We start from the raw sequence: 27,400 nt of genomic DNA, 5'->3' as shown, positions 1-27,400 counted from the left end.
AGACCTCAAGACTCACCTCTTCCGGAAAGCCTACCCAGCAGACCCGAAGTAATTCATGAACAATGCATCACATCTATCGAACTAAGAAATGAACAATACCCCTTCCACATAATCCTATTACTTCAAACTGTACGAATGTTACCACTCCAGTTATAATTAAGTGTACTTCTACCCTTATCCTACTCTGTATTGCTCACTAGAAGCTGTAGTCCCATCCCTGGAGACTTATCAGCCTCATTGGGATTACTTCTCTCTATATGCTACTATATATTCTTCCCAGAGTTGTATTCTCTTTTCCGGAACCTTATCAGCTTCCTTGCAACTACTGTTACTCTATATTCCACTCTGTATATATTCCCAGAGTTGGTACTCCTCTCCGAAACCTGTAAGCCACATTGAGCCTACTGCTATGCGGGAAAATGTGGGATACAAATGTAATAAATAAACACAAAGGAATCCTGTTTAGAAGGAATGGATCCACGGAATCTTAGCGGAGATTAGGTGGCAACGCCGGTAACTGGGAAGCAAAACCGGTGCTAGGCAGATTTCTACGGTGGGCTGGAGTGTAAATTTTAAGGGGCTTCAACGTTAACTTCAGAACTTAGTACAAGAACAGTACTGGGCAGACTTCTACAGTCTGTGCCGTGAGAATGGACAAATCAAACTCGGGTATACATATAAAGTATCACATACCATGTAAAATGAGTTTATCTTATCTTGTTGGGCAGACTGGATGGACCGTACAGGTCTTTATCTGCCGTCATTTACTATGTTACTATGTAAATCCGTTAACACACCTTGGTAAAAGGACCGCTATGTAAGGAGTACTGGGCAGACTTCTACAGTCTGTGCCCTGAGAATGGCAAGGACAAATCAAACTCGGGTGTACAGGAGCTTAGCCAAGATTGGGTGGCAGAGCCGGTGGTGGGAGGCGGGACTGGTGGTTGGGAGGCGGGGATAGTGCTGGGCAGACTTATACGGTCTGTGCCCTGAAGAGGACAGGTACAAATCAAGGTAAGGTATACACAAAAAGAAGCACATATGAGTTTATCTTGTTGGGCAGACTGGATGGACCGTGCAGGTCTTTTTCTGCCGTCATCTACTAAGTTACTATGTTACATATAAAGTATCACATACCATGTAAAATGAGTTTATCTTATCTTGTTGGGCAGACTGGATGGACTGTACAGGTCTTTATCTGCCGTCATTTACTATGTTACTATGTAAATCCGTTAGCACACCTTGGTAAAAGGACCACTATGTAAGGAGGGTGTTCATCGACAGATTCATACTCCAGGGCCCTGATAGATATTTATTTTCTCTCTGTCCTCTCTCCTCTTTGCTTCTCCATAGGAGCAGGTTCTGTCAGGGTAGGGGGGGGCAAGAAGGCATTTCCTTTTGCTCTGGCATAGAGGTCCCTCAAAACAATCACTCGGAGACAGATGTGGCGTGCTCCAACTCACTTTACTGAAGACAAGTGCACTTCTTTGAGGTGGTCTCTCTGTCCTGAGGTCTACAGCATGAAATAAACATTCTAGTGCTCCACACACATCCTTTTTCTGAGTCTGTGATCCATATCAATAATTACCAGTCCTTTGGGGCAAGGGATTCCCAGGTACAGAGCAAACCTATTCCTTTAATCCAATGGTAGGCAGAAGGTAAGCAAAACCTCTGTCTGCGACACTCACTTCACACCAAACTCAAAACTCAAGAGAGGCTTCACGCTGGACATAAGCTACATAGGCCCAAGGGCTGAGCCTGAAACACACACCGCTTCTACTAGTATCTACATCACAATCCAAAAACCACCGTACATCCACAAGGGGGGGGGGGGAGGTACTAGCTTATATAGTAGAACCATTGCAGCCCTCCCAGGAGGAGGATGCTGTGATCAAACGATATACTTACTTGGTATGGTCCTGAATGCAGGAGCACCCTGGGCTGGTGACAGTCCTGGAAGCATCCATACTACTCACTAGTCTTATACTGTACTCAGCTACAACCTTATAGGTGTAAGTGAATTACGAGGGGTGCTTTTTTTTATTTTTTTTTCCATGAGCTTAGAGTACATTTTTGTAAGTAAAGTAGCAGAAAAGCCTGTGTAATTGCATCAGGAAGCAGCGTGCCTGACCTCAGTCCCTGGAGAACAGAGGACAAAACTGCAACAAACCCAGTGAGGAACATCCCAGAATACTAAATGAGCTAAACAATGTTTAATAATGTTATAATCACGTAGAATGTTTGACCAGGTGATGAAAACCTGTCTGCGACCATGACTGCTCTCGTGCGTTTGTGTTCTATCTACGAACTGGCATTCTTTTCATTGTGTGTATAATTTTTATATTGTTGTACACCGCTTGGATGGCAGGCAAATGAAATGTGGAGGAGTGGCCTAATGATTAGTGCAGCGGGCTTTGGTCCTGGCAACCTGGGTTCGATTCCCACTGCAGCTTCTTGTGACCTTGGGCAAGTCTCTTAACCCTCCATTGCCCCAGGTACAAAGACTTAGATTGTGAGAGAAAGTGCCTCCATATAATATCTACAGCACTGCGTACATCTAGTAGTGCTATAGAAATGATTAGTAGTAGAAATGCAATTATACAAAGCACCGCCCCTCATTCTATAAGGTCGTTTAAAGTGAGGTGCCAATTGCACACATAAGTATAGAAAGCTAGCGCTTACATGCGTGATTGTAACAGTTATTAACTGCTAGTTGCATTGTCAGTGCTATTCTATAACATAGGTGTGCAACTCACTAACTCCCGAATTCTATATATGGCGCCAAACTCTGTGTGCGCTCCTGAGACGTGCGTGCAAATTCATTGGCTAATGAGCCAATTAACATCAATTGGGTGCTCACAACCAATTATTGAAGTTAATTGGCACCCATTCAAATCTGCACGCGCATCTGGCTGCATGCTATTCTATAAGGCATGGCACCTAACTCTACTAGCGCATAACTCAAGGGGGTGTGGCCATAGATGCATAGGGGCATTCCAAAACGTTGCCCATGTAGTTACAGAGTACTGTCTCAGTGCAGCTAACTTGGGCTCCAGCATTTAAACCAGGTTTCAGCAGGCGTAAGGCTGACACAAAGCACAATTCTGTAGTGCCTCTGCCCTTTATAGAATTGTGCTTAGCATCGATTTTTTTCTGATGCCTAATTTTGAGCACCATTTATAGAATCCCCCCAACCCGCCAGCGTGTAAATGCAAGGGGACATGGGTGGGACTTAAGCAGGTCCCATATTTATTTGTGTAACTTATAGAATGCCAAAACCTATAAGTAGCACCTAAAAATCAGCACTGAACATTTAACGCTCTTAGCATGATTCTATAAGAAGTATGCGCCCTTTATAGAATCATGCTTAGCGCCTAACTGTAGATGCGATTCTATATGTACATGCACAAAATTTGGGAACACCCCATATACGCTCCTAGACATGCCCCCAAATTGTTATGCGTGTGAGAATTTATGCACAGATCATTATGCGTCACGATATGTGTGTAAATCCTAATTAGGGCGAATTAGTGCTGGTAATTGTTATTATCACCCAATTATCGGTGCTAATTGGCTCATTATTCAATTAAGTTACACAAGTAAATTGGGCACACGCCCAATTTAACACACAACTCTAGATGCCATATACAGAATTTGGGTGTAAAAGGTAACATTTAGAAACTAACGTGCGGGTTACGTGTGTGTCCAGCGGTATCTCTGAGTTTGGCGTGCACCAAATCACACAGTAAAAAATATTTTTCTATTTTCTACCATGCAGGGCGTTCCCAGCAGTAATCGGCAGTGTGGCCACATTGGCGCGTGTTGCATGGTTACTGCGTGGGTAGCGCGTGAGCCCTTACGCTGGCAGTATGGGCTCAAGCCATAAATAGGCGTGCGCTAGTTTTAATTTTTGTTCAGGCCCATTTCCCGGCCCATTAAAAAAATGGCCTTTTTCCCAGCCACGGTAAAAAGTGGCCCATTACACACCAAAAAGAACATAAGAACAGCCATACTGGATGAGACCAATGGGGGGTGGGGGAGATAGTTACTATACAACACTGATTACTGCCAATTAAGTACTGGTTAGCACCAATAACTGACTTAGCACTTAATTGACTAATTCGTTTATGCACAGATCTGGACTCCATGCCCAAATTTGTACAACCTATACAGAATCTGGGGAACAATGTGCTGCATCTTAGTAAAACCCATCTAAAATATTGGTTTTGATAGAATATAATTTGTGTGTTATGACATCGGTCGGGAGTGTTGGCTCTGGTGGCGGGTCCCCTCCTGATCTACTCTGAGTCAGAGAGCGGATCTTCAGGAGAAGGGGACCCGCGGCTGCCACCAAAGAGGAGGATGGAGGCAGAAGACAGAACAGCGCAATGAGTGAGTCGTCTGGGAGGAGAGGAAGGGAGCCCAGCTATGAGCTGCTGCATCCACGTTGTCGTTCTTTATTGTTGGTAGCATTTTTATTTAATCTCACTTATATTTTCAAACATGCCAGATTATGAAGCATACGGATGCACACAGAGGATGTATAATAATGGAATAACATTTCATAGGTAGAGTAGTAATTTGTTATAAATCGTAATCAGTGTGTCACTGGGAGGGACTAGTTTTAGGGACACCCTTGCATGTGTTATATTTGTACAGAGATTTTTTTTCTCCTGGTAAAGGGCCACTAAAACAGACATCATGTTATGAGAATCAGGTGCTCAACATTCAGAGTTTCTATTTATTTACTTACTAGTAAAAAAAGCCCCGTTTCTGATGCAAATGAAACGGGGGCTAGCAATGTTTTCTTCTGTGTGCATGTGGGAGTGTGTGTGTCCCTGCCCTCTGGCCTCTCTCCCCTCCCCCCCCATCTGAGTCCTTCACTGTTACAGAGCCAGCGATTTGATTTCGAGCTCTGCTGTTTTCCTTCACTGACTGTGTTACAGAGAGGGCGGGGCAGACACTCATAGGGAAACCGGATATCTCGCCCCCTTCACACTTCCAGCTGGAGGCTTCATAGAACGTTGGTGTTGCCTTTTATATAGAGAGATTTACAGTGCATTTTTTCTAGGAAAAAAGGTGCCGGTACTCAAATGCTAGGCCACCCTTCAGGAGTGGGGTAATCACTGAGGGACCCATCCCATAATAGCCAGGCCCCCCCTGTAACCAGTCACAGAATCTATGACAACACTGAATTGGTGTGTAGAGCCTGAGCTCTTTCATTAAAACTTGAGGTCCATGGGTCAATTTTAGCAGACAATGGAAAAGATGCCAGTACTCAGTACCCCCAAGTACCCCCTCAAAAAAAGCCCTGCTTATTTATAACATTTGTATCCCACATTCAACATGATTTAGATTGAAACCTGGGCGCATGTAAAATCTATTTTTTTTTTCCTGTGACTAGATCAAAAGAGGTAGATGGTGTGGTGGGAACTTGCTCCTTTTGTTTTGTGGGTGGATGGATGGATTATGAATTTGTGCTAATTATGATTATTATGATGCTGCTGATTAAAGTGTTGATTGTGCTAATTAGGCTGATGCTGATTAAGATTATGCTGATAATCATGATTACCTTATTAATATTCATATTGACCTTATTAATATTCATATTAATACTGTGCTATTTTGGGGCCACTTTTGGGTTGGAAACGTTTTCGCCATCTGGCAGCACTGGTAAAGAGGGGGATTCTGTGGGAAATTGTCAGTGAATACAGAACACAGATGAGTGAGACGTGTGAGATTTTGAGAGTTGAGTTCACTTAGGTTTTGAAGAGAGGAAAATCCTACCCATTAATACCATTTTGTCTCAGATGGAGGCACTAGGTGCCGTATATAGAGGGGAACCGACAGAGCTGGCCTCGGGGGTTCAGATTGCTCCCATCCCCTGAATCCAGGAACACTCCTGAGGAGGTATTATATAAGTGGCTAAATTTTGGTGCCCTTAGGCATTTTTACAGGATTCTTTGAGAAGGGTGAAGTTATGATAGCCATAAGTACATAAGTATTGCTATACTGGGACAAACCAAAGGTACATCAAGCCCAGCATCCTGTTTCCAACAGTGGCCAATCCAGGACACAAATACCTGGCAAGGTCCCAAAAAAGTACTAAACATTTTATACTGCTTATCCCAGAAATAGTGGATTTTCCCCAAGTCCATTTAATAATGGTCTATGGACTTTTCCTTTAGGAAGCTGTCCAAACCTTTTTTAAACTCTGCTAAGCTAACCGCCTTTTCCACATTCTCCGGCAACGAATTCCAGAGTTTATCAAAATCATGTGAGGGAGTTTAGGAGCCTGTATTGAAAGGGTGCAAGATAGAAGATTTGTCTAGGGTGTCTAGTACACTTGCACCAGTCCTACTGCTAAACTATTTGAATGCACCCTCTTTCCCTCTTTCTTCTAGAGCAGGGGTTCTCAATCCAGTCCTTGCGATACATCCAATCAGTCAGGTTTTCAGGATACCCACAATGATCTGCATACAATGGAGGTAGTGCATGCATATTTATCTCATGCATATTCATTGTGGATATCCCGAAAACCTGACTGCCTCAGTATGTCCTGAGGACTGGGTCGAGAACCCCTGCTCTAGAACATCTTTCGCTCCTTCAGTTTCTCTGTGAAGGGATTTGGTGACCCTCCTTTTCATTCAGAGGTTCTCAACCCAGTCCTCAGAGATGACGACAAGCACCCAGCACTTTTCTGTTTGGTGGCAGCTAGTTCCTTCCCACTAAAACAATATCTCACTCTGGATTCTCCATTCCAAAAGGATTATTTTGTAATTTGTAAAAATTAAACATGCTTGCTAAACCTGTGACCCTTCTTCCTATTTTTCAAGTCCTCTGACATCTTTACTATCTCCCCTGGGAAATTCATTCATATTAGCTACAAAAAGGCACACTTTCTCTTCAAACTCCTTCCCAATGTCACTTAAGGTATTCAGGCGGCTGAGTCAAACAGCTGATCCCTCTGGCATCCTGAAGGTCACTTTCTCTTCACTAGTGTTGCAGCATAAACTATTACTATCAGAGTCCTGTTGCTGAACCAACTTCTCAACCAATTTGTAATTTTCCTTTTGGCTCTCAGACTGACTAGTGTTGTGTGGTACAGTGTCAAACACTTTCCTAAAATCAAGGTAGGCCATGGCTACTGCTCCCCTCAGGTCTACAACAATGGTCACCTATCAAGGAAATCATTCGTTTGTTTGGCAAGATTTTCTTCTTGTGAAACCTCGTCGCCAAGGATCCTTTAACCCACCAGCTTCAAGGTATCGTTCTGCTTGTTTCCTTACGTGTCTATCTCATCTCTGATGTTAAGCTAACGGGCTGTAATTTTCCATTTCTTTCCTGTTCCCAGCCGGGTGGAGTGGTGCTGCCTCTGCTCTTTCCAGTCTCTTCAAAAGTCTCATCTGTGAAGTGAAACAGAGCTGAACGAAACCTCTTCTACCTTCTTCAGTATTCTGGGATGCTCCTCACAAGATCCGTTGCACTTCTGTGCTCTGTTTCCCAGAGGCTGAGGTCAAGCACACCGCTTTCCGATACAATTACACGGGCTTTACTGCTACTTCACTTACAGAAATTACTTTCAGCTCATGGAGAAAAAATTCCCCAAAGCTCCCCTCTTAATTTGCCATTTATTATCTGATTGTACCCAAAAGGTTGTTACAGCATAAGACAAAAGGCCTGCCTTTTATGAACTTACAAATGTAGCTTCCAGACCTGTGTAGACCATTTGCAGTTGACATGTGATTATTGGGTGCATGTGTGTATAAGACCTAGTGGGTGTCCTCACGAGTGATCATATAAGTAATGCCGCACTGGGAAAAGACCAAGGGTCCATCGAGCCCAGCATCCTGTCCACGACAGCGGCCAATCCAGGTCAAGGGAACCTGGCGAACTTCTCAAATGTACAAAACATTCTATACATGTTATTCCTGGAACTGTGGATTTTTCCCAAGTCCATTTAGTAGTGGTTTATGGACTTGTTCTTTAGGAAACCGTCTAACCCCTTTTAAACTCTGCTAAGCTAACCGCCTTCACCATGTTCTCGGGCAACAAATTCCAGAGTTTAATTATGCGTTGGGTGAAGAAAAATTTTCTCTGATTTGTTTTAAATTTACTACACTGTAGTTTCATCGCATGCCCCCTAGTTCTAGTATTTTTGGAAAGCGTGAACAGACGCTTCACATCCACCTGTTCCACTCCACTCATTATTTTATATACCTCTATCATGTCTCCCCTCAGCCGTCTCTTCTCCAAGCTGAAAAGCCCTAGCGTCCTTAGTCTTTCTTCATAGGGAAGTCGTCCCATCCCCGCTATCATTTTAGTCGCCCTTCACTGCACCTTTTCCAATTCCACTATATCTTTCTTGAGATGCGGCGACCAGAATTGAACACAATACTTAGGGTGCGGTCGCACCATGGAGCGATACAACGGCATTATAACATCTCACACCTGTTTTCCGTACCTTTCCTAATAATACCCAGCATTCTATTCGCTTTCCTAGCCGCAGCAGCACACTGAGCAGAAGGTTTCAGTGTATTATCGACGACCGCACCCAGATCCCTTTCTTGGTCCATAACTCCTAACGTGGAACCTTGCATGACGTAGCTATAATTCGGGTTCTTTTTTCCACGTGCATCACCTTGCACTTGCTCACATTAAACGTCATCTGCCATTTAGCTGCCCAGTCTCCCAGTCTCGTAAGGTCCTTCTGTAATTTTTCACAATCCTGTCGCGAATTAACGACTTTGAATAACTTTGTGTCATCAGCAAATTTAATTACCTTGCTAGTTACTCCCATCTCTAAATCATTTATAAATATATTAAAAAGCAGCGGTCCTAGCACAGACCCCTGAGGAACCCCACTTGCTACCCTTCTCCATTGTGAATACTGCCCATTTAACCCCACTCTCTGTTTCCTATCCTTCAACCAGTTTTTAATTCACAATAGGACATTTCCTCCTATCCCACGACCCTCCAATTTTCTCTGTGTGCAATTAGTAAGGATGGGCTGTTGTTTGCAATGACATAGGAAACGTCAATGACATGTTGTTGTTACTACTACTACTACTTAACATTTCTAGAGCGCTACCTACGAAAAGAAGCAGAAAAGCATGACATTTCATGTTTTGTCGTTCATTGATAATAGTACTCAGTCTTTGGAAATAGTGTACACCATTTCAGAAAGAGGGCGCGCTCTTTCCCGACAATGGAACCACCACACATGTGCAAACTGGTGCTCACCTGTGCACCCTTTTGGGAAAAGAGGGTGCCCTCTTTCCACAGAGTGCGTACTAATTGCAAAGACTGTGCACCTACTTCTATGTGGATGATATCCTCTCAGTTTTCTATGTTAATCCCCAATCAATTGATCTCCACCCTCTTCAAGTGTGTTTAGATCATGTTGCTACCTGGTTGAAGAAGAAAAGACTTATCTAGAATATAGACAAAGCAAGGACTCGCTGGATTATCAGTCATTTAGCTATACCTTCCATTACTCCATTTCTCATAGATAGATCTCGGACTCCTGTTGAGTCCTTCCACTACCTGGGTGTTATACTGGAATCACGTCTCACGTTTTCCCAACAGGCTTCTTCAGTCCTACGTTCTGATTTCTAATCTTTATGCCAACTGCACAATTATCTGGAAGATGAGACCCTACACACTTTATACACTTAAGGAACGTATTGCATTCAAGATCTGCACAATGGTACACAAAATCATTCACGCAGACGCCCCAATCTACATGCTAAACCTCGTGGACCTACCTCCCAGAAATGCCACAAAATCATCTCGCAAATTTCTCAACCTACACTTCCCCAGCTGCAAAGGACTAAAATACAAACTGATGCATGCTACCACCTTCTCTTACATGAGCACGAAGATATGAAACGCACTACCCAGAGACCTGAAAACAATCAACGAAACTATCTTTCACAAATCCCTCAAGACATATTTCTTCAACAAAGCCTACAATGAAAACCCAGAACCTTACTAATCCACCTCTGAAAACCCACCGTCTACTATACCTAATAAATTCCTTCCTTCTTCTCTCTACTTCTTCCCTTAATTAATCTCTGCACAACAATAATTGTACCTGACATCCAGGATTAACTGTGTTTAACAAAATTATGTAAGCCACTTTGAGCCTGCAAATAGGGGGGAAATGTGGGATACAAATGCAATAAATAAATAAATATACCATGCCTTTGTAATGTCCAGATTGGACTACTGCAATGTGGTCTATGCGGGTTTCTCTCAGTCCAACATGCAGAGACTACAGTCATTACAGAACATTGCTGCCCGCGTCCTCTGCAACTCCACTTTTTTTTTACCACTTTCACTGGCTCCTAGTTCAGTCTAGATTCCAATTTAAGATCTTCGTCCTAGCCTTTAAGGCCTTCTGCGATAGAACCCATAACTACCTGGCTAGTTTAACAATACCTTCTATGTTCCGACTCACATGCTTTGCTCTCTCAATGATCATCATCTGATACTTTCTTATCCTAAAAAAAACTCATTGGGAGTCAACTAGAAATTGTGCTTTTTTCGGCTCCCTTTTTATGGAAAATCTACCCCTCACTTTACGTTCAGATACACTAAATTTAAATCAACAATAAACACACATTTATTTTCCAGTTTTATATACTGGTTAGTGTTGATGGACGGATAACAGCGGCAGACATGTGGTTTGTTTGTGTGTTACTAAACTATTTGAACTTTTATATTTAGTATGAGTGTTGCACATTTTCTTTGATTTTTATAGAGTTTGTTTCCAACAATGGAATTAAATTATTTTATTTAATTGTAAATCACCTGGACTTGGTGTTAACAAAAATGTGTGATACATCACATTCTTGAATAAACAAACATTATCAGCCCCTGACAAAATGACCAAATGAAAATGAATAAAATGAAAATTCCCATAAATGATATGGGAAGCAATACAAAATCAAAACTTTCTTGCTGCCTATCCCAAAGTCCATGTTTACTAAGCTGTGCTGTACGCACGCTAACATTTTTAGTGCACGCTAAAAATTAGCGCATGTTAACACTAGAGACACCCATAGGACTATGTAGGTGTCTCTAGCATTAGCGCACACTAAAAACCCTAGCGCACCTTAGTAAACAGGGCCCCTAGTAATTAGTGTGTATGGAGCATCTGTAACCTGTGTGACGGTGTGTGTAAGATTAACAGTGCAATCCGCTTAAGTGCAAGGGTCTGGGACCAAAGAAATACATGATGTTAACCAGAGCGTGCACTTAACCGTTGTGACCCAAAGAAGCTTGACATCTGATAAACATATGTACAGTACATTCTTTCGCTTATTCTGCCTGTGGCAGTTAACCAACAAGATTTCAAATTTACTGCCCCTTTGTCACGTGCCAATCGGCTTCCATATTCCATGCGTGCGCTTATGCGGCGTCTTTCCTGCAGAGGAGCGGTGTTAAACAATGCATATAAGGGAATCTTGCACTTATCAGTGGTGTGCTAAACCGAAGTTTGTCCCCATAGAAATTGATGGCGCCAAAAACGGGACCAAAGTACGGCATGCAGTTAAACAGAGCACTCGCTTATCCGACGTGCACTTAAATGGAGTGCACTGTATTTATTTATTTATAGCATTTATTATCTGCACGATCTATATATAATCAAACGGTCTACAACACTACTTACACATTAAACAATTCAATAATTCACATCTGTTAATTCCCCTCCCCCCCCCTGAAAAGTACTTCTGCTTCAGGTAGAAGGTGGGGGAGGTTCAGGGCGGTCACTAAGACAAGGGCTGGGACTGCCAGACTGGTGGGTGGGTGGGTGGGTATGGGAAGGTGCAGCCCATGGAGGCAGGGCCAAAAAGTAATAAAAGGCATTGCATGGTGAAAATTCTGGCCTTTGGTAGCCCACCCCCACCAAGAGCCATTGTACTGAGGGGGAAGTCCTGGGAACCAAGCCAGGAGGAGCTTGCAGTGGGTGATGACTGAAGCCCCTCCCTGCTACAGAGCAGTGGGTGCCTGCGGAGCGTTTCCGATTTGGGAACAAGAAGGAGTGATTGGGGAAAAAGACACCCCAAGCAGGGTGAGTGGGAACGGGAGTGACTCACTTCTGGCAGGACTTTCATTGCACCTGTGGACGTTCTGGGATGGGAGAGAGTAAACTGAGACAATCATGTGGAGATGACTGTGAAACTATAAATCCTTTATGGAGAGACTACCAAGTACTTTGTTCTGGTTTGCAAACAGAGGAGATTTAAGACAGAACTGAACTGGGATTTTGAATGCCTTGATAACATTTGGAGATCATGTCCGACGCTCTGCTGACCATCTGAAAAGCCCTGAAAGGTACAGACCAAGTTGACAAGTTTATGTACTGTTTTTCAGTTAGTAAAGCAAGTTGAAGTTGGAATGCAGAGACTGCTGCCTATTTTGTGTGTAAATGAAATAAAGAGTGCCCTTCAGCCTACCAGGATTTAGCCTGGCCCCAGCCTGCGCCCAGCTTGAATTCTGTTTTTATACATCCTGGTCCCAGGGTGCCTGACCCAAAGAGCTTAGCCAGTGCCTGTGAACTGAGTGAGTGGGACCAGAGTTACACATTGGTGCTCATTGTCAAAGCACATAAGTCTATGTGCTTTGAAAATGGGCCTCCACATCTCCTTTCTCTACTCATAACTTCCAAAGATATCTTCAGCCTTGTTCTCTACATGTATTTGATCAGTATGTGAGTCCATGTATGCCCAGGAAAGAGATGTGTAAGATCATCAGAGTGTGTGTTCCTATTCCTGCTCCTGGGATCAAGGTCCATGCTTGTGTATTTCTATGGTGTTTAGGTTCAACAGAGCTGGGGTGCACTTCTGTGCATATACGATCGGTGTACAGATGTGCCATCTCTGCTTCTGCATATCAAGATATACGTTTGTGCGTTTATTCTATTCATTTAGGAAGAGAAACACAGCAAATGATGGCAGCTGAAGATCATCTGGTCTATCCAGTCTGCACGTCCATGCCAACTATTAAGCTGTACAATCCCTTCCTCTTTCGTAGAGGTCCTCTGTGCTCGTCCTATGCCTTCTTCAATTCAGATACCGTCCTTGTTTCCACCACCTTCACTGGGAGGCTGTTCCATACGTCTACCACCTTTTCAATAAAAACATGTCCTTACGTTACTGCTGAGTCTATCCCCTTCTACCTTCATCCTATGCCCCCTCGTTCCAGAGCTTGCTTTCAACTGAAAGAGACTCACGTACTGTGCATTTTTGCATCAGAGGTATTTAAATATCTCTTAGTACACCTCCCCTCTCTTTGTCTTTCTTTCATATTGAGATCTTTAAATTTATCCCCATATGCTTTATGACGAAGACGCCCGATCATTTTAGTAGCCATCATCTGGACTGTCTCAATCCTGTTTATATCTTTTTGAAGCTGGAGTCTCCAGAACTGCACACAGTACTCTAACCCCACCCCACCCCTGTTTTCGAAAGCTGCACTAGCGTGGCATTACCACACCAGCAGCTGCTAGCGCAGCTTTGTAAATGTGGGAGTAAATGAGGTCTCACCAGAGACTTACACAGAGACACTATCACCTTCTTTTTCCTTCTGGACATTCCTCTCCCTGTGTACCCAAGAATCCTTCTGTCTTGTGACTTCACCTTTTCTACCTGCTTGGCCACCTTAAGATCATCACATACGAACACCCGCAGACCTAGCTTTTCTTTTATGCACAAAAGTACTTCACCCCCCTACAGTGGCGTTCCTTGGTTGGCTGCCACCCGCAGGGCTGCCAAGAGACTAGGCCGGGCCCAGGGCAAGGCCGCCCCGCCTCTGCCCCCCGCAACTGCCGTCCCCGTCACTCCGCCCGCTGCTGCAGTTCCCAGTCTCACCTGCCTGCCTCCACAGCTCCGGGCCCCCTGCATTCAAGGCAGCAGTCGCAGATCACCTCTCTTCTGGCCTTCCCTCCCTATGTCCCACCCTCGTCTGATGTAACTTCCGGTTTCCGCAAGGGTGGGACATAGGGAGGGAAGGCCTGAAGGGAGGCGATCTGTGACTGGTGCTTCGAATGCAGGGGGCCCGGAGTTGAGGAGGCAGGCAGGTGAGACCGGGAACTGCAGTGCTGGCGGCCTGACCCTAGCGCCAGGCCCCCCTTGGAGGCCCGGGAAATTTTGTCCACCCGCCCCCCCCCCTCGGCGGCCCTGGGCACCCGGGGCGGTTCGCTGCTGTGCACTCCCCCCCCCCAAGCGCAGCATGACCCCACCCCATGCGCATCATCTCCAAGCCTCTCCCCCCCAGTGCATTCTTCTTACCTGCTGCGGCGCTGGGAGCAGCCGTGCGGCTGTCGGCTCCGCCAATTCCCTGCTCTGCCCCGGAACAGGAAGTAACAACAGAGGGAGCAGGGAACCAGCGGAGCCTACAGCCACACAGCTGCTCCCTGCACCCCTCCTGCCCTGTGCACCCAGGGCGGACAACCCCCACTGCCCCGCCCTCGGTATGCCACTGACCCCCCTATACTGTTATCACTTCCTTGGGTTTTTGCAGCCTAAGTGCACGATCCCTGCATTTTTTTAGCATTAAATCTTAGTTGGCAAGACCATTCTTCAAATCTGCACTATCCACACCTTCCAGGGTGTTTATCCTGTTATAGATTTTTATATCATCTACAAAGATATAATGTTTTCCAACAGCTCTTGTACAATATCACTTACATACATGTTAAAAAGAACTGGGCCAACAACTGATCCATGCGGCAGACCACTGATAACAGAGTGAACACCGTTTACTAACACCTGTTGTCACCTCCCACTCAACCAGTCAGTCACTGTAGGGCTCATACCAAGGGCAGCTAGGCAGGACCATGTCAAAGGCTTTGCTGATATCTAAGTACACCACATCAATGGGCTGATGATCAGAAGCAAACGTGGATGCTAGACGCTATTAGTGCCATTCTAGCCCCTGCGGGCACATGAAACAACGTGCTTACAGGCTCTGACTGCAAGTAGCATGCAAATGCATGCTAAACAGGGCATGAGCTATTCCTCTCCAATGCTCAATGGGCAGCATGCCAAACATTGGTGCTGCTCCCGCGGCAAACATTATGCCAGCTGGCATTAAGGTTTGCAGAGCATTAGGGAGGAATAGGGAGCCCTGGGCAGCATGTATTTGCATGCTTACAGGCCCCATCCCCCGCACACAAGGGGCTGGAGGACCTCCAGTCCCCCAACCCCCACCCCCAAGACAAAGTCTCCCTGGTGGCCCAGTGGCCTTCTCCCTACCCCCACCGATGGACCTCCAGCTTCCTACCCCCCCCCCCCCAACACAGGGGCACAAAGGGGCTGGAGGTCCAGTGGACCTCTAGCCGCTCTAACTTCCCTCGAACAGCTGTCCCTGGTGGCCCAGTGGGCAACCCCACCCCCACCCACCCTGGTGGTCTAGTGCCTCCCAGCCCCCCTCCCCCCATATCTTGCAGTGATGGAGGAGGAAATAGCAATCCCTTCTCATTCCAGCACCATCTCCAAAATGGCAGCGCCCTACCCTGCCCAGCGCATCCTGGGACTTGCTGGGCAGGGCTTCCCCACCATATGCACTGGAAAGGGCATTTTGGAGGCGGTACTGGAAGAAGGAGGGAGTGCTACTCCATCCTCGGTCATTGTAATGTACGGGGGGGGGAGGCTTTCGGGGACACCAAGAACAGCTTTTTTGATATCAGGAAGGTTAGGGGGGCTAGAGTTCCACAGGATCTCCAGCCCCCTTGTGCTTTTGTGTTGGGGGGGGGGAAGGAGAAGGCCACTGGGCCACCAGGGAAAATTCTCTTGGAAAGGGGTGGAGTTAAGTACGCTAGAGGTCCACTGCACTGCCAGCCCCTTGCATTGGCAATGTTTGACAGATAGTTCCCAGTGCCTAATTTGGGTAAGGGAAAGGGGACTTGATATACCGCCTTTCTGAGGTTTTTGCAACTACATTCAAAGCGGTTTACATATATTCAGGTACCAGGGGCAATGGAGAGTTAAGTGACTTGCCCAGAGTCACAAGGAGCTGCAGTGGGAATCAAACTCAGTTCCCCAGGTTCAAAGGCCACTGCACTAACCACTAGGCTACTCCTCCACTCCCCGGTATTCTATAACACTGCGTACAAATTTTAGGAGTGCCCCTGATCTGCCTGTGCACCACCCATGGACATGCCCCCTTTTGTAGAAGAAATCTTCCCACAAATCAGTTCTAAAGAGCAAGAAGAGAGGAGTGGCCTAGTGGTTAGCATGGTGGACTTTGGTCCTGGGGAACTGGGTTCAATTCCCACTGCAAGCACAGGCAGCTCCCTGTGACTCTGGGCATGTCACTTAAACCTCCATTGCCCCAGGTACAAATAAGTACCTGTATATAATATGTAAGCCGCATTGAACCTGCTATGAGTGGGCAAGCACAGGGTACAAATGTAACACACACAAAAAAAAACCACAGTATATACATTTTTCAATTACAGAGTAGATGTACTGTTAACGGCTGCAAAAATGGAATTGCGATAGCCTTAGATTCCAAGAAAAGTAGCTAAATGAGCTGGATCAAAGAAAATATATTTTATTGAGTTCATCTTCAACACACCCTTACAAAGGCAGAATTGGATTTTTAGTGTCACCTAAATACTACACCATGAGTCGGCCTAAAGCAATATGCCACCTGAGGCGGAGCTAACATGCTGCCCCCCCCCCCCCCCGGGCCAAGATGCCGCCAATCCCGGTCGGCATTTACCTCATCATGTTCTAAACCCAGCAGCGGCAGCGATTTCCATACATTGCCCTGCCGCCGGCAGCCGCCTTTTCCTTTTACTGTGGCTGCCTGAGCCTCTGACGAAGCAGGAAGTTACATCAGAGAGGCGGCCATAGTAAAGGAAAGAGGCATATGCTGGCGGTGGCAGGGCAGTGTATGGGAACCGCTGCCGCTGCTGGCTTTGCAACACGACGAGGTAAAACGCCACGAAGGGGGAGATGCCGCTCCTGAAGAGTGCCACCTGAGGCCCCCGCCTCAGGCCGCCCCTGACTAAACCAAATGCACAATTTTCATAATAATATAGTAGATGATGGCAAGTAAAGATCTCTACGGTCCATCCAGTCTGCCCAATGAGACAAACTCATAGCATAAGGTATGATGCGATACTACACACATCTACTTGATCTTGATTTTTCTTTTGCCATCTGCCCGACAGTGGCCTTTTTCTCCAGCTACTTAAGTTGTCATCGAAGCCCCACTCCAGCCCATCCACGATCAGGGCACAGACCGTAGAAGTCTGCCCAGCACCAGTGGCGTTCCTGGGGGGGCTGGCATCCAGGGCGGATCGCCGATGCGCTCCGCCACCCGGGTGCAGCGCCCCCTCCCGATACAGCGCGGACCCCCCGGCGAAAGGACACCCCCACGAAGGACCCCCCCGCCGGGTGCACGCCGCTGGGGGGGTGCCTCGCGTGCCTGCCCTCCGTTGTTCAATGCTTCTTCTCTGCCCCGGAACAGGAAGTAACCCCCCCCCCCCCTAGGAACACCACTGCCCAGCACTGGATTTGCTTTCCAGTTTTGATAAACCTATTTTCCTGCCCTATCTGAGCAATACAAAACAGCATTAAGCTATATAACATTGCCTCAGCATATAAACACACAGAAGTAGCACTAGGAAAACAGTGGTCACTTTTAAACAATACAGACAATAGGTCATGGGTGCACAAGTCCAGTCCTTGAGGGCTACAAACAGGTCAGGTTTTCAGGAAATCCCTATTAAATATGCATGTAATAGATCCACGTTCATGCTAGAGACTTACACGGGGACAGATATTTCACCCCTCCCCATTAAGATCCATTCCATCCCCACCTGAACCCACAGATACTTCCAGCACTAAGGATGCAAAGAAAAGAACAACAACAACAACAAAAAGATAGGAAAATTTATTTTTAGAACAGATTCAATTATTCTTAAAGGCTCAAACTATTTCAGATTAATCTATTGGCATTGGCATTTTTGATGAGAATAGCTTAGAGCAAACACTTATATTATACCTGCACAACAGCAAGGCCTTGATTTCTAAGCAGCAGTGGAGCTGGCGCTCCACTTACCTCGCTCGGCGTTCTGCACACCTCATTCTGAGGCTTCTTTTGCCCACATTCAGTGGATGAAGCGCTGAACGCCATGTCCTGCTAAGTTTGAGAGCAGTTTGAGCAAAACCGGACCACGCCCTGAGGCAGCAGTTGAGAAGAATGCCACATATTGAGGATTCAGTGTCCGAGTCTTCTGCTTCGAGTGTTGTATTAGTGGCTGCTTATATAGAAGTAAAGTATTTGTAGAAATTTTATATTATGTGTATATATATATATATATATAGGCAAAAAGAAGACCGATGAGAAGGCAAGCGAGTTATGGGCTGACGTGCTCATATGAAAAGAGTCGCCGCTGAGGTCTGATTTTGCTGACTGAGATCAAGTATCATTAAAAGTAAGATTAAGATGTTTGCTGGGTCTGGATGTAACTTATAGTAGTTCCCCGCAATAATTAAATATTGACCTTTATAATGTGAAAGATTGAATAAAGCACGTCAGAACTGATAAATAATGTGAAAACTGAAACAGTGATCACGCCAATCACCATAAACCCAAAACTAACAAAAAAAAGGTAATGGTTCATTGAAATATTTCAACAATTTAATAAAGCCGCTGAATAAATTTATAGCAAACTCAAAACGTTTTAATATATTTATTAAACTGTATGTTGGGGTATCATACTTTATTCCACATGGCAGGTAAAGTTATTTACCTCTCCATAAATTTTTTAATAAACCAATCAAAAGATATGTGTTATCAATGAGTTATCAATCAAACCAAGTCCCAACACCAGCATTTCGGCAACCTCTCTGCCCCCTCCCTTCCCGAGCTCTCCATTGTCAAAATGTGATGGGACCCTTCCCCATTCTTTGATGTGCAAGAGAGGTCTGGGCTTTTCTTGATTCACCCTGGCCCAGGCACCCCCAATGCTTTTAACCCTGCTGATAAATACCAGACATACAACCTTATCAGGCCTGGTTTATATATGCAGCATGCTACACTGACACATCCCAGCAAAGGGAGACAAATTTTGTAAAAGGGCACTGAGGCAGGGAAGACACGTCGGTGGATATGTTGTACCTACTTTACAAAGACACTACCCAATAAAAAAAATTTAATCGTGTACTTAGCTAAGATCAAAACACCTGTGGACAGAGACTGATTTTCTAATCTAACCTTTCTAATATAAAATCACGATTATAGGTCAAATATTCTTTAAAAGCAAATGCAAGGTCAATGGCTACTACTACTACTACTACTACTATTTAGCATTTCTATAGCGCTACAAGGCATACGCAGCGCTGCACAAACATAGAAGAAAGACAGTCCCTGCTCAAAGAGCTTACAATCTAATAGACAAAAAATAAATAAAGTAAGCAAATCAAATCAATTAATGTGAACGGGAAGGAAGAGAGGAGGGTAGGTGGAGGCGAGTGGTTACAAGTGGTTACGAGTCAAAAGCAATGTTAAAGAGGTGGGCTTTCAGTCTAGATTTAAAGGTGGCCAAGGATGGGGCAAGACGTAGGGGCTCAGGAAGTTTATTCCAGGCGTAGGGTGCAGCGAGACAGAAGGCGCGAAGTCTGGAGTTGGCAGTAGTGGAGAAGGGAACAGATAAGAAGGATTTATCCATGGAGCGGAGTGCACGGGAAGGGGTGTAGGGAAGGACGAGTGTGGAGAGATACTGGGGAGCAGCAGAGTGAATACATTTATAGGTTAGTAGAAGAAGTTTGAACAGGATGCAAAAACGGATAGGGAGCCAGTGAAGGGTCTTGAGGAGAGGGGTAGTATGAGTAAAGCGACCCTGGTGGAAGATGAGACAGGCAGCAGAGTTTTGAACCGACTGGAGAGGGGAGAGGTGACTAAGTGGGAAGCCAGCAAGAAGCAGATTGCAGTAGTCTAAACGAGAGGTGACAAGGGTGTGGATGAGGGTTTTGGTAGAGTGCTCGGAAAGAAAGGGGCGGATTTTACGGATGTTGTAAAGAAAGAAACGACAGGTTTTGGCGGTCTGCTGGATATGAGCAGAGAAGGAGAGAGAAGAGTCAAAGATGACCCCTAGGTTTTGAGCTGAGGAGACAGGGAGAATGAGAGAGCCATCAACAGAAATAGAAAACGGGGGGAGCGGGGAGGTGGGTTTGGGGGGGAAAATGAGAAGCTCGGTTTTGGTCATATTTAATTTCAGGTGGCGTTGAGACATCCAGGCTGTACATCTTTCCCTGCTCATTATAATCATAGGTCTGCACTGATATAGTTTTATGTGTTATTCAATCGGCTGCCAGTATATTAATAAACTCTAAACAGAGGAACCCTTTTACTAAATCGAGTAGATGACTACAACACGTGTCAAATTAGAACTACCACCCGGCTATTGCATGCCCCGTGGCGCTAGCCAGGCGGTAATCGGCAGTGTACGCACACTGATGATTACCGTCCGGTTAACGCATGAGATCTTACCGCTTAATCAATGGGTGGCGGTAAGATTTCAGGCCCAAAATGGAAGCGTGCTGATTTTTATTTTGCCGCATGTCCATTTACGGCCAAAACCAAAAAAGGCCTTTTTTGCAGGCACACTGAAAAATGGACCTGCGTACGGCCAATACATGCGCCTACACCAGCGCAGGCCATTTTTCGGTGCGTCTTAGTAAAAGGGCCCCAGAGTTACGTCTGTAGAAGATTGCTAGGCTGTATAGGGAGAGGTGTGACCAGCAGAAGAAAGGAGGTTTTAATGCCCCTGTATAAGACGTTGGTGAGGCCCCACCTGGAGTATTGTGTTCAGTTTTGGAGGCCGTACCTTGCGAAGGATGTCAAAAAAATGGAAGCGGTGCAAAGAAAAGCTACGAGAATGGTATGGGATTTGTGTTCCAAGACGTATGAAGAGAGACTTGCTGACCTGAACATGTATACCCTGGAGGAAAGGAGAAACAGGGGTGATATGATACAGACCAGGGGCGTATCTGCGTGGGGCCACAGGGGCCTGGGCCCCCGCAGATTTTGCCCTGGCCCCCCTCCCCGCCGTCAACCCTCCCCCGCTGCTTACTTTTGCTGGCGGGGGGCCCCAACCCCCGCCAGCCGAGGTCCGACCCGCAATCTCCATATTTCGTCTTCCTCTGTGGCCATGTGCTTCAAGGAAGTAACGCTGCAGTGCTGATTGGTTGAATCCAGTTCGGCGTCTGACGTCGCAGCGACGTCAGACGCCGAACTGGATTCAACCAATCAGCACTGCAGCGTTACTTCCTTGAAGCACATGGCCACGGAGGAAGACGAAATATGGAGATTGCGGGTCGGACCTCGGCTGGCGGGGGTTGGGGCCCCCCGCCAGCAAAAGTAAGCAACGGGGGAGGGTTGACGGCGGGGAGGGAGTGGAGAGAGGCGGCGGCGGCGGGGGGGGGGGAGGGAGGCAAAAATGTGCCCCCCCTCTCTGGCTCTGGCCCCCCCTATCGCCGGATTCCAGATACGCCCCTGATACAGACGTTTAAATATTTGAAAGGTATTAATCCGCAAACGAATCTTTTCCGGAGATGGGAAGGTGGTAGAACGAGAGGACATGAAATAAGATTGAAGGGGGCAGACTCAGGAAAGATGTCAGGAAGTATTTTTTCACAGAGAGGGTGGTGGATGCTTGGAATGCCCTCCCGCGGGAGGTGGTGGATATGAAAACGGTAACGGAATTCAAACATGCGTGGGATATGCATAAAGGAATGCTGTGCAGAAGGAATGGATCCTCAGAAGCTCAGCTAAAATTGGGTGGCGGAGCAGGTGGGGGGAAGAGGGGTTGGTGGTTTGGAGGCGAAAATAGGGGAGGGCAGACTTATATGGTCTGTGCCAGAGCCGGTGAAGGGAGGCGGGAAAAACTGCTGGGCAGACTTATACGGTCTGTGCCCTGAGAAAGACAGGTACAAATCAAGGTAAGGTATACACATGAGTTTATCTTGGGCAGACTGGATGGACCATGCAGGTCTTTTTCTGCCGTCATCTACTATGTTACTATGTTCTGTCAAAGGTGTCCTATTAACCCTTTCTGTACATCCCAGTTCCTATAAATATGTTCACTTGAATGTGCTTTAGTCCACGAATGTTCTTTTAGGTTAATTCTAACAAACGTCAGTTTAGTGATTGGAAAAGGTCAGCCCTGGGAATATACATCTCTGATGGTTATTTATTTCTGCATTTGTACCCCATATTTTCTAATCTAGTTGTCGGCTCAATATGGCTTACAGTTTATTACGGATAGACAAGTTACAACGCTGTTTGGAGTAGATGCGAGCTTTGTTTAGAAACTGTTAAAGGTCGAGCGTCGAGCTGTGCTGGATGATGTTCAGGTCTACTATGTGGGTTCATCGAAGAAAAATATTCTGAAGAAATGGGCTTTCCCACCTGGAGTATTGTGTTCAGTTCTGGAGGCCGTATCTTGCTAAGGATGTAAAAAGAATTGAAGCGGTGCAAAGAAAAGCTACGAGGATGGTATGGGATTTGCGTTACAAGACGTATGAGGAGAGACTTGCGGGCCTGAACATGTATACCCTGGAGGAAAGGAGGAACAGGGGTGATATGATACAAACGTTCAAATATTTGAAAGGTATTAATCCGAAAAACGAACCTTTTCCGGAGATGGGAAGGCGGTAGAACGAGAGGGCATGAAATGAGATTGAAGGGGGGCAGACTCAAGAAGAATGTCAGGAAGTATTTTTTCACGGAGAGGGTGGTGGATACTTGGAATGCCCTCCCGCGGGAGGTGGTGGAGATGAAAACGGTAACGGAATTCAAACATGCGTGGGATAAACATAAAGGAATCCTGTGCAGAAGAAAGGGATCCTCAGGAGCTTAGTCAAGATCGGGAGGCGGGGCTGGTGGTAGGGAGGCGGGGCTAGTGCTGGGCAGACTTATACGGTCTGTGCCGGGGCTGGTGGTTGGGCGGCGGGGATAGTGCTGGGCAGACTTATACGGTCTGTGCCAGAGCTGGTGGTTGGGAGGTGGGGTTGGTGGTTGTGAGGCGAGATAGGGCTGGCCAGACTTATATGGTCTGTGCACTGAAGAGGACAGTACAAATAAAAAAAGTAGCACATATGAATTTATCTTCTTGGGCAGACTGGATGGACCGCGCAGGTCTTTTTCTGCCGTCATCTACTATGTTACTATGTTACTATGTTATGTTGTTATTCGTGTACTTTAGAACTTTTGGTATTGTGTTCTGCAGTCAGTAAGTGCAGTGGCGTACCAAGGGGGGGGGCGGTGGGGGCGGTGCGCCCCGGGTGCACGCCTCTGGGGGGGGTGCCGCGCGCCTGTCGGCTCTTCGTTTTCATGCTCCCTCTGCCCCAGAACAGGTTATTTCCTGTTCCGGGGCAGAGGGAGCATGAAAATGAAGAGCCGACAGGCGCGCGGCACCCCCCCCCCAGCGTCGTGCACCCGGGGGGGGGGTTCGCGCTGTTCCGGGGGGGCGGGGCGCATCGGCGATCCGCCCCGGGTGTCAGCGCCCCTAGGAACGCTACTACGTGCCATGTTTAATATAGAGTAGAAGTATACAAAAAAAGTAAGTTTCGTTTCTCTTGTGATTATTTAAAAAGTATATATCAAAGACACTTATAGACTGTCATACATATGGTTCTAGGTGATTGAAGCACTTAGTTGCCCTGAAGAAGCTTGTTTGAAAAGTGAAACAGAGAGCCCTGTTGGGCACGAGAGAGCGAAATTTGCATTTTGGAAAAGTTTTAAGTGCATGACATATACACAAATATACAAGAAACAATATTATATAAAACATTTTTCCTTGGATTTTTTTGTGACCAATGATAAGAACGGAATCCGATAAGAGCTGGCATGAAAGATATTACACTTGTTGCCAAGCTAGGACTTTTGAGGTCTTTTCCTCCAATTAGTCAATTATAAGTATAAGGTTGAAGAGCACCAGGAATATTGGAATATAATATCAACGCAAAGAAGGTTTTAACACACAAGAGATTTGAAAAACAGCAGTGTGGATTCAGCTTGTTGTTGTGTTATAAACCTTTGGGTTTTGCTGAAATCGAGTCTGAGTAGAGATTTTTGAACATTACCACATGGCCATTAATTCAGAAAATCAGCCATTTTCCAGCAGTGGTAAAAATGGCCTTAGCACACAGGAAAGACCTGGGTAGGGGCATACTAAGGCCAGTTTCTACTGCAGCTTTGTATTTACCCAGTTGGACACATTACCAGGCCTCATGTGCTGAATACCCACTATTCATCAATGTAACACCTCATATGTAGTCACCAGCGCTGCCATGCTGTTCGACTGGTATTTCTCAGCATAACACACTGTGTGTATTTACCCAGTCTGACACTCTGTATGCCAGATACAACATATCGTGTTTATGTACTAGGCCCTTGACACAGCGTATGCCACAGAGCTGCAAAGTTGCCCATTTCCACAGGAAGACTAAAGGCCAGTCCTGGATTTTTGATAACCTTATCCTGACACTCTACAGGACTAGCAGCACCAATTTCAATAGGTAGAATCGAGGATTACAAATGCCACGCTGCTATGGGACACGAGTCAAACTGAGTAATTTGGCAGCTTTGTAGGCCTGGCATGTATCAAGTGTAAGGCTGCCAATCGGATTCGCAGGACAGGGTTGATCCAGTCAGGGGTTTACCTCAGTGCATGTTGGGACTTGTAGTCTTGCTCTTCTTAGAGAATGCAATGGGGAAATCAGTACTACAAGTCCCTGCATGCAACATAATAAACCCAGGACTGGATCAACCCTGTCCTACGAATCTAGATCCAGTTGGCAGCCTTATCAGGTGTGGCACTCTGTGTGTATTTACCAGGCTCACACACTACAGCCCCAATATTTATAGGATTTAACACTGTGCATGTATCCGCCAGGCTTCACCCTTGCACATGCCTGATTTTAGGTTTTTATTTACCAGGCCTGATGTTGTATTGACACTGTTTATAAGAGCTGATTTACTGCACATGAGTTCTCTACACCTCCCACTGTAATAGGGCAATTGGAGTTTGGAGAGGCAGCCATGCACAGTAAGTAGATTTACCAAGCCTCACCCTATGGTGCCCAGGGCCGTGCCAACACGGTAAGCGCAGTAAGCGCCGCAGGGGGGCGCCTGCCTTCAAGAGCGCCGCACCGTAGTTGTATTAAAAAAAAAAAAAAACCTTACTCCTCCACTCCATTCCCGATTCCCTGGTGCTTTAAATTTACCTCGCTCCGCCTCCAACGTCTGCGCAGCGTCAGTGAAAGCGCTGCCTGTCTGACGTCTCTCCACCAGCCTTCCCTTCGCTCGTTCGTTCCCTCTGTGTCCCGCCCTCAAGGAAATGTCAGAAGAAGGCGGGACACAGAGGGAATGAACAAGCGAAGGGAAGGCTGGCGGAGAGACGTCAGACAGGCAGCGCTTTCACTGACGCTGCGCAGATGTTGGAGGTGGAGAGAGGTAAATTTAAAGCGCTGGGGAAATCGGGGCGCACGCGCCAACTGATAGTCTGCAGGAGGCGCCAGAGACCCTAAGCACGGCCCTGATGGTGCCAGTAAGGAAACAAGCTCAGTACAGCACGCAGTGGTCCATATACCTGCCTGGGTGCACATGGTAGGCAAAAAATTGATATACGCCCACCCAGAGCAATAACTCTTTCTGTTATTAGAGCTAATAAGGTGCCGGGTGCTAAGATGCGTCACAATCTCTAGATGGTACTTCAGCAATCTAGATTGAGCTAAATTTTAGCCACTTGAGGGCCTGGGGAAGCCGTGAGGGAGGGAGAAGATAAAGCAGGGAGGCAGAGTCACGTATGGAGATATATATATATAATTATTATATATATAAGATTCACCCAAGGCGGTGCACTTCAAGTACAATTAGTTCAACATAGAACTTGCAACCTGAGATCTGTATGTTATTTTTTTTGAAGGGTGAGAGAGAGACAGAGAGAGAATGCGAGAGATCGCAGCCAGAAAGGTAGTAAAAGTCAGAGAGATTACAGAGTTACAAAAAAGTGACAGAAACCACAACTGATGAAGGACATTCTCACTTTGGATAATTCATAGGTCAGGTCCAGTAACACCCTGCAGGGGATCCCATTTTTCCAGAACCAGACAGCTAACAGCACCCAGGCAAAACACACAGAGAGACACAGAGGGTTCCCACTTACTTTGCCCCTCGAATTTCCGAATGATGGTGTCCAGGAAGGTGTTCTGGGGGGCAACATGTCCTCTTCGGACTGGCATTCTTAGCCCATGAGCATGCGTCCAGAGAAGCCCCGCTAGCCCAGCAGGAAGAAATGTAATATCTTTCTCAATAATCCCAGACTCCCACCATGGGCCTCAAGCCGGGAGTCTGTGGCTATCCCGTACTTTCATCCAAGAGTCGATATCTGTCACATTAATCCAAAATGCATGCCGTGGGTAGCCCATGCTAAAATCCAAGAGCAGGTGCCGGGCACAGTAATCCAGAACGTAACATTTGGGAACCCCAGGCTTTCATCCAAGCACCAGTGCCAGCCAGGATAATCCACCACAGGACGCGTAAGAAGTGTGCCTGAAAAGTTCTGATGCAACTTCCAGAGATCAACTGGAGAAGGGCAGGGAGACAGAGCTGATGAATGGGATGGGCAGCCAGCTTCCACAAATACCCAGAGAAGACATGTGTCCCAGGGAAGGGAGAGGTGACCTGAGGCAGGAAGGTGGATGAAGAGGGGGAGAAAGGTCCAGATGTGAGTCTCAGGGCTGTGGATGCTGCTTCTCTGGCTGGAAACCCAGCCAGCATCAAAAAGGGAGGGACAGTGAGAGATCCAGGTGCAGAGCAGGTGCACTAAAGGGTCCCTTCCCACCCCAAGATGCCCATGCTGGTGGCAGACAGACCGATTGACTGGTCACCCATCCAGATGCAGGGATCTGTCACTCACCGGGAGCATCCTTGCTCCTTCCTTCTTCCCTCCTCCCACAGTCTCTCAATTCAGCATCGATGGAGATCTTACCTGATTCCCCCCACCAACACCCAATCGCCTTTCCCCTACTGGGTTGCCTGATTACCAGGATTTGAGAGGGGGGGGGGGGGGGGAGATCACATCAACAGCTGTAGCGCAGGGAAGAGAAGGGAGGGAGAAGTGGAGAGGTTTCTCAGTAGGGTGATGGAGGAAGCTTCTCCCCAGCCATCACACACCTGCTCTCAGCTCCTGCCCAGATCACAACAGGCTGCTAATTCCCTCCTTCGCCTTCCCTCTCTGCCTTTGTTCTGTCTTTCTATCTTCTCCTCTTTGTCTTGCTTTGTACATACCCCTCTCTCTATCTCTTTCTTTCTCTGTCTCTCTGTTTCTCCTCCCCCTTGTTACTGATTTGACTGCATGTGTAAGCCCAGT

At 46.4% G+C, this 27,400-nt stretch overlaps 1 protein-coding gene across 1 annotated transcript in view; it reads right to left on the bottom strand.

Moving 5' to 3' along the window:
* The window catches only part of KCNH2 (potassium voltage-gated channel subfamily H member 2), a 948,799-nt gene extending 922,193 nt beyond the window's left edge, over positions 1–26,606 (bottom strand). Inside the window, exon 1 of the mRNA XM_030195619.1 lies at positions 26,195–26,606. Within this exon, the coding sequence (XP_030051479.1) occupies positions 26,195–26,270 (76 nt within the window). The 5' untranslated portion in view covers positions 26,271–26,606. The remainder of the gene's footprint in view (positions 1–26,194) is intronic.
* Between the last annotated feature and the right edge of the window lie 794 nt (positions 26,607–27,400).

The sequence above is a fragment of the Microcaecilia unicolor genome, chromosome 1, assembly GCF_901765095.1.
Source record: "Microcaecilia unicolor chromosome 1, aMicUni1.1, whole genome shotgun sequence".
In the NCBI taxonomy this organism is placed as follows: Eukaryota; Metazoa; Chordata; class Amphibia; order Gymnophiona; family Siphonopidae; genus Microcaecilia; species Microcaecilia unicolor.
The sequence above is the reverse complement of the archived record's forward strand: the minus strand, read 5'-3'. Positions and strand labels throughout refer to the sequence as shown.